The sequence below is a fragment of the Phyllobates terribilis genome, unplaced genomic scaffold (genome assembly GCF_046119375.1).
Source record: "Phyllobates terribilis strain yellow unplaced genomic scaffold, ASM4611937v1 Scaffold_11__3_contigs__length_659146591, whole genome shotgun sequence".
Taxonomy (NCBI): Eukaryota; Metazoa; Chordata; class Amphibia; order Anura; family Dendrobatidae; genus Phyllobates; species Phyllobates terribilis.
This window is the reverse complement of record NW_027362771.1, coordinates 637019589-637035251: the sequence shown is the minus strand read 5'-3', so window position 1 is coordinate 637035251 and position 15663 is coordinate 637019589. Positions and strand designations below refer to the sequence as shown.

Here is a 15663-nt window from a genome sequence, read left to right as displayed (position 1 = left end):
ATCCTAAACGGACTAATTAAATCCCATCGTTTAATTAACACCAAAAAACAAAAACATACAACGAAAGAGGGACTACCATAAAGGTTTTCTTTAGAAAAATGTATAAAGTTTATTATTTGGAAAAGCTTTTAATATAAAAGGCACAAAAAATGGGGGAAAAGTGAACCAGAGAAAAGTGGTAATTAAAACAGCCTCTCACCAAAGCGATGTCCCCACCCCAGGGGGCCCCGTTAATTTAATGTAATCGTATTACTCAAGCAAAGACACTGCATAAATCTACTATAGTCATAATAACAATAAATGGCAGTCAAGGTCAATAAATACTCATATTACACAATTAGTATACCTATATGAACCATCTGGAGTAGTGAAGGGGGTAGTAAATCTAGAGCCCCCTTCAATATCCTATTCCCATACTCATTATCGATACATACCAGGGACACAGACGTGGTTCTATTCAGGAAGCCTGAGACCAGGGGACCCGTGAGGGGGGGCACACAGGTAAGGTGAAGTGCCCCTCCACAACTTGGGCTATGTTCACAAGTAGCATTTTTTATGCGTTTTTGCACTTTTGTATTGCTTTCAACCGTGACAAATGCATTCACTGGGAAATGTCTTTTTATCATTTTACAACCTTATCTGGCCATGTGCTGTGTGACACATGCATACAGTGCTGAAAAGACATGGGAACAGCATGGGGAAGACCACTGGAAGCATGTCTGACTCCCAGGTCACTGCCTAAAAGTGTGCCCATCAGAAGTTATCCTTGCCGCATCAGAAGATGCAGACTTGCAACTATCCCCATGCAAGTTCTTGACCCAAGGCAGTGTTCCATTGTACCTCCCCCATTACTTGAAATGCAAGTACAAGTATTCAGCCTGCCACCCTCCCACCCCCAGGCTGCAATACCATACTGCTTGCTTGCACTTGAAGTTGGGCCTTTTAGGAATGTCGAGGCGAATCTGGCCACCACGTCATGGCTTTGTTGGCGGCCTGGTACTCAAACTCAGTCCACAGCTGCCCGGCGGCCGGGTGTCCACGCTTGGTTCCCAGCCACCAGGAGGTTGTCAGGTGTCCATACTTGATCCCCTGCCGCACCGCAGCCGGGTGCCTACACACGGTCCCCAGCCGCCTGGGTGCGGCCGGGTGTCAATAAGCGGTCCCCAGCCACCCCTATTTGTCCCAGTGCGCCTTATAAACAAGCGTGCATACCAAAACATTACCTGTGCCCTCCCCAGTGCATTTAGTAGGAAGGACAGCCTAACCACAAACACGTGGACAAGTGAATGTGGCCAGGGATGGTCCATCTCACTGACAACTTCACACTTGGTTAATATTGTGGAAGCCGGGACAGTTGGACACTGGGATGCAACACGTCCTCCAGATATAGAGGATTGCGGGTCCTGGGTGAATCAGGCTTCAACACAAAGTTAAGAAGGTAGACAGCAGCAGTGGTCGGCCTCCTACACAACGAGTAAGTTATTCATGATCATGAGGCCATCCATCTCCTTAGCTTTAGGTTCCTTGGAATACAAGCGCATGTATGTAGTAGAGGCTAGGCCTGAGGTGGTCAGCGCTTTGGCGCATATCCTACCTCCTCCGAGGATTGCTAGTTGTTTTTCTGCTACTATCCCAGTTCTATGACTCCCGTTAAAATAAAGCTTCAGGTGATGAATGATGGATGAGGTTGTGGCAAAGGAGAAAGAGCAGGAGGAACAGGGACCATTCACATCAATATCAGGCCAGTCAACCACATGTCTTGTAGGATATGTTTCTGTACCAAAAGGAGCAATTTGGCTACACAGTTATAGGGCATACAGTGAGTGCAATGCCTACCAAAAATTTTGAGGCACTCCAATGCCCCTTGGAAGAGACATGGAGGTCAGAGGGCCATAACTAAACAGTTTTTTCCATTTATAGCAACTGGGTATCATGTACACTGTTGGCCTAAGCAGTGAATGGAAGGCTTTCCAAAAATTATGAGGAACTGCAATGCCCCTTGAAACAGATGAGGATTACAGCATACTAAAAACCTTCTACCCATTATTGGGTAGTGGGTCTCCCTTAGTGTTCGCCTATGCATTGAAAAGCAAAAGCTGACTAAAATTAGGAGGAAATGCAATGCCCGTTGGAAGAGTCATGGAGGTTAGAGTTAATTAAAAACAACATTTCAATGCCCCTTGGAAGAGCTGTGGAGTTCAGAGTGGTTTAACAAGATGGTTTTAATGCCCCTTGCAAGAGACGTGGAGGTCAGAGTGGTTTAACAAGACGGTTTTAATGCCCCTTGGAAGAGTGGTGGAGGTCCCAGTGGAATAAAAAGACAATATCAATGCCCCTTGGAAGAGTGGTGGAGGTTACAATGGAATAAAAAGACAATATCAATGCCCCTTGGAAGAGTGGTGGAGGTCGCAATGGAAGAAAAAGACAATATCAATGCCCCTTGGAAGAGATGTTGAGGTCACAATAGCTTAACAAGACGGTTTTAATGCCCCTTGAAAGAGAGATGTGGAGTTCTGAATGGTTTAACCAGACGGTTTTAATGCCCCTTTCAAGAGACGTGGAGGTCACAGTAGCTTAACAAGATGGTTTTAATGCCCCTTGGAAGATACGAGGAGTTCAGAGTGGTTAAACAAGACGGTTTAATGCCCCTTGGAAGAGTGGTGGAGGTCCCATTGGAATAAAAAGAGAATATCAATGCCCCTTGGAAGAGTGGTGGAGGTCGCAGTGGAAGAAAAAGACAATATCAATGCCCCTTGGAAGAGATGTTGAGGTCACAATAGCTTAACAAGACGGTTTTAATACCCCTTGAAAGAGAGATGTGAAGTTCTGAGTGGTTTAACCAGACGGTTTTAATGCCCCTTGGAAGAGACGTGGAGGTCACAGTAGATTAACAAGATGGTTTTAATGCCCCTTGGAAGAGACGTGGAGATCAGAGTGGTTTAACAAGATGGTTTTAATGCCCCTTGGAAGAGTGGTGGAGGTCACAGTGGAATAAAAAGACAATATCAATGCCCCTTGGAAGAGTGGTGGAGGTTACAATGGAATAAAAAGACAATATCAATGCCCCTTGGAAGAGTGGTGGAGGTTGCATTGGAAGAAAAAGACAATATCCATGCCCCTTGGAAGAGACGTTGAGGTCACAGTCGCTTAACAAGACGGTTTTAATGCCCCTTGAAAGAGACGTGGAGGTCGCAGTAGCTTAACAATACAGTTTTAATGTCCCTTGGAAGAGAAATGGAGTTCAGAGTGGTTTAATAAGACAGTTTTGATGCCCCATGTAAGAGTGATGGAGGTCCCAGTGGAATAAAAAACAATATCAATGCCCCTTGGAAGAGTGGTGGAGGTTACAGTGGAATAAAAAGACAATATCAATGCCCCTTGGAAGAGACGTGGAGGTCACAGTCGCTTAACAAGTTGGTTTTAATGTCCCTTGAAAGAGACGTGGAGGTCACAGTAGCTTAACAATACAGTTTTAATGTCCCTTGGAAGAGACATGGAGTTCAGAGTGGTTTAATAAGACGGTTTTGATGCCCCTTGGAAGAGATGTGGAGTTCAGAGTGGTTTAACAAGACGATTTTAATGCCCCTCATAAGAGCCATGCAGTACAGCATATTAAAAACATTATTCCCATTATTGGGGAGTGGGTCTCCCATAGTTTTTGCCTATACCTTTCTAGCAAAAGCTGCCAAAATTAAGGACAGAGGAACTTGCAATGCTGGCAATAAGGACCACGGTCAACTTGGTGGTATAGTGGTGGTAGAGGCTGATGATAAGGAGAAGAACAAAAAAACAGCCGAAATGAGGAAGCGTATACCCATGTGTGGGTGTGAAGCGGTGCATGGGAATACACTTCCCGAAATAGCACAGTGGATTTGACTTTATGTTACTCTGATGTCATTTGGTGGTGATGAGAAGTCTTGCTCAATCCAGCCCTTGTTCATTTTGATAAGGGTCAGCTTGTCAGCATTGTCAGTTGACAGGCGAGTGCGCTTATCAGTTATAATTGCCCCAGTGGCACTAAAAACACGCTCCGATAACACACTAGAAGCAGGGCAGGCCAGGACCTCCAAAGCGTACAGAGCGAGTTCATTCCAAGTGTCCACCTTGGATACCCAATAATTAAAAGGCACAGAGGATTCACGGAGGACACTGGTACAGTCGGCAAGGCACTCCCTCGCCATCTTTTGAAAATTTCCACTCTTTGTGAGAGTACCCCGCGCCTCAGGGCTTGTAAGCTGGGTGGGTCTCAGAAAACTGTCCCAGAACGTTGACAGTGTTCCCCTGCCTCTGCTTGATTGGAGTTGCATCTCTCTCTCCGGTACGCCTTGGTCGGGCAACGAACTGTGACCTCTGCCGCTAGTGTGTTCAGATGAGAATTTTTTTAACAGTTCTGCAGCAAGGGACTTCTGATACTGCCACATTTTTGTAGACCTCTTCACCTCAGAAATAAGAGAGTGAAAGTTCTCCTTGTAGTGGGGGTGTAAAAATGTCACCAACCAGTAATGACAGTCACCCAACATTTTGACAACACGAGGGTCATGGTTAAGGCAGCGTAACATAAAGTCAGCCATGCGTGCCAGACTGGTATCAGGCAAGACTTCTGTGTCCTCACCAAGATGATGACTGACCATGCTCTCCTCCTCCTCCCCCCTGTTCTCAGGCCACCCATGCTGAACTGACGGTATGACAGTTGTACAGGTGCTACCGTCTACAGCGCATGATACCAGCTCCTGTTCTTCCTCCTCCTCCTCCTCTCTCTCATTGTCCCCCAATGCATATTGGGATGAGATGAGGCTGGGCTGTGTGTAATCGACTGCTATGGCTTATTGATCCATCTCATCATACTCTGGCTGCAATGCCTCCTTTTTAATTCTCTGCAGAGAGCGTTGCAAAAGACTGACAAGTGGGATGCTGATGCTAATGATGGCGTCATTGTCACTCACCATCTTGGTGGACTCCTCAAAGTTTGTCAGGATGGTATACTGTATATGTCAGACATTCCAGGTCCACTCCTCCACTATGTGTGGAGTCTGACCTTAATATCGACGGCCTTGATGCAGCTGATACTCCACAACTGCTCTCTTGTGCTCACAAATCCTTTGCAACATGTGGAGGGTAGAGTTCCAATGTGTGGGGACATCACACACCAGTCGGTGTGTCAGAAGCTGCAAACGCTGCTGCAACAGAGCAAGGGCGGCGGAAGCTGTAGCCGACTTACGAAAATGAGCTGACAGGCGGTGTACCTTGACGAGAAGAACTGGCAACTCGGGGTACAATTTAAGAAACTGCTGAACCATGAGGCTAAGCAGATGAGCCAGGCATGGTACGTGTGATCTCTGCTCGCGTCAGAGCCACCACCAGGTTACGACCATTGTCACACACGACCATGCCTGGATGTAGATTTAGCGGTCTCAGCCACAGATCTGCCTGCTCTTTCACAGCTGTCCACAACTCACAAGCAGTGTGAAGTTTCTCACCTAAGCTCTGACTGACATAGGGCCCGCAATCCTCGGTGTGGGGAGGATGTGTTCCATCCCAAGGTCCAACTGGGTCACGGCTTCCACTATGTTTACACAGTGTACCGTCAGGGAGTTGTACCGTCCCTGGCCACAAGCACTTGTCCACGTGTCCATTGTCAGGTGAACACTCCCATTAACTGCATTGTTGAGGGCACGGCATATGTTTTGGGACACGTGCTGGTGTAGTGCGAGGATGGCACACCGGGCAAAATAGTGTGGGCTGGGGACCGAGTACCGAGGGACGGCCACCGCCAAAAGGTTGAGGAAGGATTCCGTCTCCACCAGCCTAAAAGGCAGCATTTCCAACGCAAGCAGTCATCAAATTTGTGAATTTAGGACTATGCCTCCCTCCCCCTGCGTGCTGCTGGCCTCGTTCTGCGTGTCCTCCTGCCAGTTATTAGATCATCCACCACATCATCCTCTTCCGCACCACGGTCCTCCTCCTCACTTCGTGGCAATTGTGTCTCCTCATCGTCCACCTCTTGTGACAAATTGCCAGCGCCGCCTTCCTGTGGCCGTGGCTGTTTAAATATTTGGCCATCGCTACATTGGATCTCCAATTCCACCACTTCAAGCGGAGCCGGCGAGGGGCCCAAATATGGAAATAGACCAGTGAACTGCTCTTCAGAGTGTCCAAATGTGGAATCAGTTGCTGTCTGACGACACTCGGCATGGTGAGAGGAAGGAGCATCAGGGTGAGGAGGAGTATGAGGTCGAGACTCACGGCTACTAACACTTGACCGTGTGGAAGACAGACTGGAGGTGGCGGTGCCAAGGTGACTGGAAGTATTATCTGCTATCCAATTAATAACCTGTTCACACTGATCACTTTGCAATACTGGTGTTGTGTGCTTCCCCAGTAATTCGGTCAAGAACTGGGAGCGAGAAGATGTGGCTGTAGGGTGTGGCACATTTTCACCTTGGCCACGGCCCCGTCCTCTGAATGCACCATCACCAGAACATCCAGTTCTACGTAGCTTGCCATGCGCTTTGCCCATTGTAAATGAAGTAAAATAGCTTACACTCGCACTATCAATGGCAAAAGGGTAATAGAAAGAGGATTTGAACATTGGAAGAGGAAAACCACAGTTCTAGTTATCTAGCCTACACCAGAATCTTTTAAACAGATATATTTGTGTCTGAACAGTCTGCAAGACACTCAAAATGTTTTTTGTTATGCAAAAAGGTGGATTACACCCAGATTTGAACAGTGGAAGAGGAAAACCACAGTTCTAATTATCTAGCCTACACTAGAATCTTTTAAACAGATATATTTGAGTCTGAACAGTCAGCGAGACACTCAAAATGTTTTTTTTCATGGAATAAAGGCAAAAAAGTGAATAATACAGAGATTTGAACCGTGGAACTGCAAAACCACAGTTCTAGTTCTCGGGCCTACACCAGATTCTTTTAAACAGATATATTTGTGTCTGAACAGTCAGCGAGACACTCAAAACGTTTTTTTTTTTATGCAAAAAGGTGGATTACACCCAGATTTGAACCGTGGAAGAGGAAAATCACAGTTCTAGTTCTCTGGCCTACACCAGAATCTTTTAAACAGATATATTTGTGTCTGAACACTCACAGACACTCAATTTTTTTTGGGGGGGTGGGAAATACCAAAAGGTTAATAAGACTGGCATTTGTACAGTCTGACTGAGGGAAAAAAAAAAAGAGGATTTAGATGAAAAAAAATGATTTTTCCTGACCCCTGAGACCTGGGGCTAAGTCTGGCAAATTGAAAAGCAGCACACAGGACTGTAATGCAGTGTTTTCTAGTATAACCACTGCGTCTCCTATACAGTCTGCCTGCCTGCCTGATATCTGGGATGGATATTAGTCCTGAGAAGGACTGTTTGTTTGATTTTGCATGCTTTAGAGACCCTACACTACTTATCTCACTGCATAAATCTCTCCCTAGCTCAGCAGCACTCTCCCTACACCGTCTGATTTGGAGCGACTGTGTTCAAGATGGCGGCGCCTGGTTTTAAATACTCGAGGTAACACTGTGCGGCCAGCCAATCACTGTAATGCCCACAACTAACATGGCTGCGGCATTACAGTGACTGGCTGGCAAGCCCTGCATGTTCATTGGCTCTGTAAAGAGCGCCAAATGTGCAGGGCGGAGACCCGAGCTCCCGCCCGAGTAACCCGGAAATGCTCAGTGCTCGCCTAACATCCCGAGTAGTGAGATGCTCGGGCAAGTAACAAGCAGTGTCGAGCATGCTCGCTCAACACTAATAGTCATGAAAATACAGAAAAATCATTTAATGAGAAGATATGTCCAAACTTTTGGTCTGTACTCTATATATATATATATATATATATATATATACACATATATACATATATATATATATACATATATATATGTATATATATATATATATATATATATAAATATATATATAATGTTTACAATAAAATTGTATTCTTTAATAGACCTTACACTTTTTTGCTTTTTTCTGCTTTTTTATTTTTGCGGAGGGCAGCAGTGAAGATGAGATTATCATTGGCTGCTGCGCTCTGTATGTGCAGTGATGGAGATAAAGTCTCACTTCATTTTATTGACAGCTTTGTTATCTCAGTCACTGTTAGACAAATATTCTCCGCATATAAATTAGTGTCAGTGATGAGATGACAAAGGAGTCGCTCACTGTTTTACTCCTTCAGATTGTCTCACTTCCCCATTGTGCCACCTCACCAACAATGATCCTCTTGGATGATTTGATAGTGGAGGTGGGGGGTGAAATTTTGTACTCTGATAGAATTTGTAGCACAGGGCAAATACCTCTGTGGCCCCAAACACTGAGCCACTATGTGCACACAATGCGGGAGATCTTCTGTCTTCTGCATCGAATATAAAGTTGCCAACTGCTTTTACTTAATCTTTTGCAACTGGACAATGTGGTTTGCAAAAACAAGAAAACGTTGTTCCTGCTTTATATTTGGGCATACTGGCTTCCCCTGCTTTGCTCATGTGTTGAATCCTGTAGTTTGTTGCCTTTTAAGGGTGTCGTTTGGCATAGAGAACCTGACATCTTGTGCAGGATGCTCCCATCAGTGATGTCTATCATTTGCTGAGACTTCGAGCTGAGGCCACCTCATTTGTGAGCAGGGCTGAAACCTTCCTCTACACTACACAGTAAGCTTTTAGATTCCCAATTCATTAGGCAGAGGTGAGAGGACGGTTTTATCCTAAGCTGACTTCTTCACATCTTTTATTCGGAGTACCTGATATGGCTGCCCTTGAGCCTGAGGTACTAGAAGAGCAGTCAGCCTTCTTGACATCCATGCTATGGAAGGGGAGGAGAAGACTTATACCGTCATTACTTTAATTGACTCTAAACCATATTAGAGATACAGATTATTCTTTACCTTCTCTCAGGTCATTCTGGAGATCCTGTCGGACATTCTCCTCATCTATGTCTTCTAGAACAGCCAGGGTCAACTCTGCCCCATAGGCATCTCTGTAAAATTCTGTAATCAGATGAGCAATAGTTTCTGGATTTTTCCCAGTCAGTACATGATCTTTATTATTTTTATATTCTTCTCTTATTTTCCAACCACTCAGCTTATCTCTAAATCTCTGAAAACTTGAGTCTTTCAGTTTCTCCAGAGCCCTCACCAGCGCCTCCTGTAATGTCCTCCCCATATTCGTCTCACATGGAGTTGGTCATTAGTTCATGCAGGTTATTCCTCTTGTAGATTATTCTACACTTGTTTCATAACCACTGACTTCACAAGATCTTTACAACAACTTGCTCCAAGAAATGAGGTCCAGCTGCTGTGAAGGGAACGTGTTCAGTTTTGGTTAGATGTATTATACATGATAAAACCTCTGTAGATTATAATAGTCTTTCCTGAGTAGTTCTCATTAAATATGAGAAATGAGAAATAAATAACACTAAATGCATGACTAACAATTTAGCTTTCAGGTAACTACAAAAGAGAACGTTATCAGAGATGCATCCGATGTTGTACTCTTAGTCACATCATTGGCTGCAGCGGTTCTTCTTACCTTGGTGCAGACATCACTTCTGGAGCCAGTGCAGACCTCTCAAGCCACCTGAACCGAGGTATCTGATGAAGCCCTTTCAGACTGTTTGGGACTTGAGGATGAATGACTTTCTGGAGAAGAAAAAGTGAGAGCTACTATGAGTTCTGCGCTGTGCCAACAGGAAAGTATCCTGAGACCTCTCATGCGTGAGAGCTTCTAATAAAATGTGAAAACCAAAATGTGTCAATCTCAAAACTTTTGGCCTCAAATTAAATATTAATATGCTATGGGGTCTTCCCTCAGTCCACAATATACAGTTGTAATGCACACGCCCGGGCTGAGCGGCGTGTGCGTTTGATTCCACTGGACCGTGCCGGAGAGTGAATGCCTGGAGGGGCGTAACTAGGTATTCACCCGATCCGACCAGGGTCGCACGACGGCATACGACGCCAGAGCACCAAGGAGGAACCGAGCAGAGGGACCAGGTGCTACTCCAGGACAGACCCCGGACACGGCTGTTGACCCACACAGGGGAATACAGGAACAGACTGGTTAGGCTGGCACACAGACTGGTGGGAATAGGCAGGCACGACTGGTATGCAGGCAGGCGGGTATGCAGGCAGGGGGGTACAGGCAAGCACGGCTAGAGTGCAGACAGGAAGGCACTAGCAGGTAGGAACACAGGCGGGATAGGACCCAGTACACACTGGGACTCTGGAACAGAACCACAGATGTGGCGGACAAACACAGCAGAGTGAGGCCGCCCAGAGAGGTGAGCGAGAGCAGGGCAGGACGAGACCGCCCGGAGCGGTGAGCAATAGCAGAGCAGGATGAGACCGCCTGGAGTGGTGAGCAAGAGCAGAGCAGGACGAGACCGCCTGGAGCGGTGAGCAAGAGCAGAGCAGGACGAGACCGCCTGGAGCGGTGAGCAAGAGCAGAGCAGGATGAGACCGCCTGGAGCGGTGAGCAAGAGCAGAGCAGAGCAGGACGAGACCGCCTGGAGCGGTGAGCAAGAGCAGAGCAGGACGAGACCACCTGGAGCGGTGAGCAAGAGCAGAGCAGGACGAGAACGCCTGGAGCGGTGAGCAAGAGCAGAGCAGGACGAGACCGCCTGGAGCGGTGAGCAAGAGAAGAGCAGGACGAGGCCGCCTGGAGCGGTGAGCAAGAGTACAGCAGGAAGAGGCCGCCTGGAGCGGTGAGCAAGAGTGGAGCAAGACTGCCGGAGCAGCGAGCAAAAGGATAAGAGCGGAGCGAGACTGCCGGAGCAGTGAGCAAAAGGGTCAGAGCGGAGGAAGGCTGCCGGAGCAGCGAGCAAAAGGGTCAGAGCAGAGCAAGGCTGCCGGAGCAGTGAGCAAGGCAGAGCAGGCTAGAACCACCGGAGCGGTGAGCAAGGCAGAGCAGGGGGGACAGGGCTCTGTTCACACGGAACAGACAGGAAGGGAAAGGCAGAGCCAGATACCCACAGGGTACTTGCAGTGAAGTAGCGAGTGGACCACAAACTCACAAACGGGAGTACAGAGACAACAAGCAGGAGTTAGGTACGAGTTCAGACTCTGCAGAAAAAGGAAAGGAACGGACATAGAGAAAAACAGGTAAAAGATAGGAGAGAGTTCAGACTGGAACTGAGTGTACAGAGGAGACCGACACTGCAGCGGAATACAGGAGCGGGTCTGGGAATACGGCCCCCAGAGCGGCGGGAGGAACAGGCAAGGAGCGTGTTCAGACAGGACAGACAAGATACAGGAGCGGGTCTAGGCAATCGGCCCCTAGAAGGCGGGAGGAACAGGCTAGGAGCGTGTTCAGACAGGCCTGGAAATACAGCCTCCAGGATAGGCAGACAAGAGAACACAGAACGGGACCTGGCACCTTCAGAGTGAAAGCACACACTGAATGAAACACAATGCTCAGGCATTGGTTAATTGGAGCAGCTGGTTTAAATACCAGGTGACAGACAGCAATAGGCTGAGGACGCAAAAGGGGTGTAACCACAGCAGGTACAAGAAGCAGGAAGTGATTGGGCGCCGCCCTTAAGCAGCAGCACACAGAAGCAAACAGATAGCATGGAGGGAAGCCAGAGAGACATTCTGGATTAAAGATCAAGTGCGCGCTCTTGCACAGTGGGAGATGGACCACTATGCAAGGACGCCGACAGGTATGTTACAGTACCGCCCCCTTACGCCCCCTCTTCTTCAGGCCTGCCAGAATCTTCCGCAGGGAATTCGAGGGCCAATCCTTCACTTCAAGGAGATCACTTCCACTGTCCACAGGAAAAACTGGTCTCATCTGGTTAGCTAGGATGCTACCTCCTATCCAGCCATCCTCAGCAACAGACGAAACGGGTGGAGTACCAGGAACAGCACACAAGGAAATCTCTCTCCACATATTTTCAGGTGGCACCCCAGAGGGTACAGGAGACAACTGGAAGTCCTCCACCGGGTTGGAGGGGAGCAGAGACTTGGGGGTAATCTCTGATTCGAGGTACATCTTGTCAAACTCACAGGAAGAAATAGACGGGTTATCAGGTACAGGATGAGGAAAAGTCACTGTCTCTTTGTTATCTGGTGGTACCCCGGAGGATTCAGGAAACAACTGGAAGTCCTCCGCCGGGTCAGAAGAGTGCAGAGTCTCGGAGAAAACATCTGCTCAGAGTACACTAGGTCGGACTCACTGGACGAAGCAGGCGAGGTATCGGGTGCCGAGTATTGGAAAGTCTGTCCATTCACCACCAGGTGGCACCCCAAAGGGTTCTGGAGACAACTGGAGGTCCTCTGCCCGGTCTGAGAGGTGTAGAGACTCGGGAGTAACCTCTGCTTCGGAGTACACTAGGTTGGACTCACTGGACGAAGTGAGCGAGGTATCAGGTACAGAGTATAGGAGAGTCTCTGTCCTTTCGCTACCAGGTAGCACCCCGAAGGGTTCTGGAGACAACTGGAGGTCCTCCGCCTGGTCGGAGGGGTGTAGAGACTCGGGAGTAACCTGTGCTTCGGAGTACACTAGGTTGGACTCACTGGACGAAGTGAGCGAGGTATCAGGTACAGAGTATAGGAGAGTCTCTGTCCTTTCGCTACCAGGTAGCACCCCGAAGGGTTCTGGAGACAACTGGAGGTCCTCCGCCTGGTCGGAGGGGTGTAGAGACTCATGGGTAACCTCTGCTTCAGAGTACACTAGGTCGGACTCACTGGACGAAGCAAGCGAGGTATCAGATCCAGGATATAGGAAAGTCTCTGTCCATTCACCACCAGGTGGCACCCGAAGGGTTCTGGAGACAACTGGAGGTCCTCCGCCCGGTCGGAGAGGTGTAGAGACTCGGGAGTAACCTGTGCTTCGGAGTACACTAGGTTGGACTCACTGGACGAAGTGAGCGAGGTATCAGGTACAGAGTATAGGAGAGTCTCTGTCCTTTCGCTACCAGGTAGCACCCCGAAGGGTTCTGGAGACAACTGGAGGTCCTCCGCCTGGTCGGAGGGGTGTAGAGACTCGGGAGTAACCTGTGCTTCGGAGTACACTAGGTTGGACTCACTGGACGAAGCGAACGAGGTATCAGGTACAGAGTATAGGAGAGTCTCTGTCCTTTCGCTACCAGGTAGCACCCCGAAGGGTTCTGGAGACAACTGGAGGTCCTCCGCCTGGTCGGAGGGGTGTAGAGACTCGGGGGTAACTACCACTTTTGGGTACCCATTGTCAGGCTCACAAGATGGAGCGGACAAAGTATTGAGTACCGGGTGTAGAGAAGTCTCTCTCCATTTGTCATCGAGTGGTATCTCGGAGGATTCAGGAGGCAACAGGGGGTCCTCCGCCAAGTAGTAGAGGTGCACAGACTCGGAGGTAATCACAGCTTCGGAGCATCCTTGGACATGCACACTGGTTAAAGTGGGTGAAGCATCTGATGCCGGGTGCAGGAAGTTCTCCTGTGTGGAGTCTGGATGGGCAGTAGTCTCTTCGGGCAGGAGAACTGGTGCACTACCCACGCACATTACCCGTTGGGGCTTCTCCGGGATACAGGGAGATGAAGCTTCAGTAGGGACTTCAAGGTTGGGGTCAGGAGGTCTCAGGGAGGACAGACCCTGGCGTGACGGCTTGTCTCTACGTCTAGCACGTCTGGACTGCCTCTTGAGGTTGTGAGAAGTATTCCGGAGAGCGTAGTCATCCTGTGTGGATTCTGGGTGGGCAGTAGTTTCTTCAGGCAGGAGGACTAGTGCGCTACCCACACACATTACCCGTCGGGGCTGCTCCGGGATATTGGGAAGCGAAGCTTCAGCAGGGGCTTCAGGGTTAGGGTCCTCGAAGACCATACGAAAGGCCACCAGGATGGCCTGCAGGTCAAGGACGACAGGATCCCATGCTTCCCATAGGGGGGTGACCCATTTCAAGGCATCACCCGCTAGGTAGTCAATCATAAAGGCCACTTTAGCCCAATCGGAAGGAAAACAGAGAGGGTAGGCCTTGAAGTGTAGCATGCATTGCTCCACAAATGCACGACTTTGTTTTGGATCCCCAAAGTACCGTGGCGGATCCGCAGGAACGAGTGCAGAAAGATCCATCTGGACGGGTGCGTACTTCGCCTGGAACTCAGCTAAAGAAAAAAAAAAAAAATTATTTATTTTTAATGCACGTATTCACTGGAAAACGTCTCAGAGAGCGAAGGCCGTGGGGCTCAACGGGAACCATGGCCTGAGCATGCTGTAATGCACACGCCCGGGCTGAGCGGTGTGTGCGTGTGATTCCACTGGACCGTGCCGGAAAGTGAATGCCTTGAGGGGCGTAACTAGGTATTCACCCGATCCGACCAGGGTCGCACGATGGCATACGACGCCAGTGCACCAAGGAGGAACCGAGCAGAGGGACCAGGTGCTACTCCAGGACAGACCCCGGACACGGCTGTTGACCCACACAGGGGAATACAGGAACAGACTGGTTAGGCTGGCACACAGTCTGGTGGGAATAGGCAGGCACGACTGGTATGCAGGCAGGCGGGTATGCAGGCAGGGGGGTACAGGCAAGCACGGCTAGAGTGCAGACAGGAAGGCACTAGCAGGTAGGAACACAGGCGGGATAGGACCCAGTACACACTGGGACTCTGGAACAGAACCACAGATGTGGCGGACAAACACAGCAGAGTGAGGCCGACCGGAGAGGTGAGCGAGAGCAGGGCAGGACGAGACTGCCCGGAGCGATGAGCAAGAGCAGGGCAGGACGAGACCGCCTGGAGCGGGAGTAAGAGCAGGACGAGACCGCCTGGAGCGGTGAGCAAGAGCAGAGCAGGACGAGACCGCCTGGAGCGGTGAGCAAGAGCAAAGCAGGACGAGACCGCCTGGAGCGGTGAGCAAGAGCAGAGCAGGACAAGACCGTCTGGAGCAGTGAGCAAGAGCAGAGCAGGACGAGACCGCATGGAGCGGTGAGCAAGAGCAGAGCAGGACGAGACCGCCTGGAGTGGTGAGCAAGAGCAGAGCAGGACGAGACCGCCTGGAGCGATGAGCAAGAGCAGAGCAGGACGAGACCGCCTGGAGCGGTGAGCAAGAGCAGAGCAGGACGAGACCGCCTGGAGCGGTGAGCAAGGGCAGAGCAGGACGAGACCGCCTGGAGCGGTGAGCAAGAGTAGAGCAGGACAAAGCCGCCTGGAGCGGTGAGCAAGAGTAGAGCAGGACAAGGCCCCCTGGAGTGGTGAGCAAGAGTAGAGCTGGACGAGGCCGCCTGGAGTGGTGAGCAAGAGTAGAGCAGGACAAGGCCCCCTGGAGTGGTGAGCAAGAGTAGAGCTGGACGAGGCCGCCTGGAGCGGCGAGCAAGAGTAGAGCAAGACTGCCGGAGCAGTGAGCAAAGGGATAAAAGCGGAGCGAGACTGCCGGAGCAGTGAGCAAAAGGGTCAGAGCGGATCAAGGCTGCCGGAGCAGCGAGCAAAAGGGTCAGAGCGGAGCAAGGCTGCCGGAGCAGCGAGCAAAAGGGTCAGAGCGGAGCAAGGCTGCCGGAGCAGTGAGCAAGGCAGAGCAGGCTAGAACCACCGGAGCGATGAGCAAGGCAGAGCAGGGGGGACAGGGCTCTGTTCACACGGAACAGACAGGAAGGGAAAGGCAGAGCCAGATACCCACAAGGTACTTGCAGTGAAGTAGCGAGTGGACCACAAACTCACAAACGGGAGTACAGAGACAA

The 15663-nt window shown here is 49.6% G+C and overlaps 1 protein-coding gene across 4 annotated transcripts in view; it reads right to left on the bottom strand.

Annotated features, from left to right (window-relative positions):
* Window positions 1–15663, bottom strand: part of LOC141167153 (uncharacterized) — a 174892-nt gene that overhangs the window by 135538 nt on the left and 23691 nt on the right. For 3 of the 4 annotated variants that reach the window (XM_073654543.1, XM_073654546.1, XM_073654544.1), the window contains exons 2-3: window positions 9541–9650; window positions 8898–9306 (exon numbers count right to left, since the gene is read on the bottom strand). In XM_073654543.1, coding sequence (XP_073510644.1) covers window positions 8898–9174 — 277 coding nt within the window. In that variant the 5' untranslated portion in view covers window positions 9175–9306; window positions 9541–9650. The remainder of the gene's footprint in view (window positions 1–8897; window positions 9307–9540; window positions 9651–15663) is intronic. The other variant, XM_073654545.1, reaches the window with a different exon arrangement.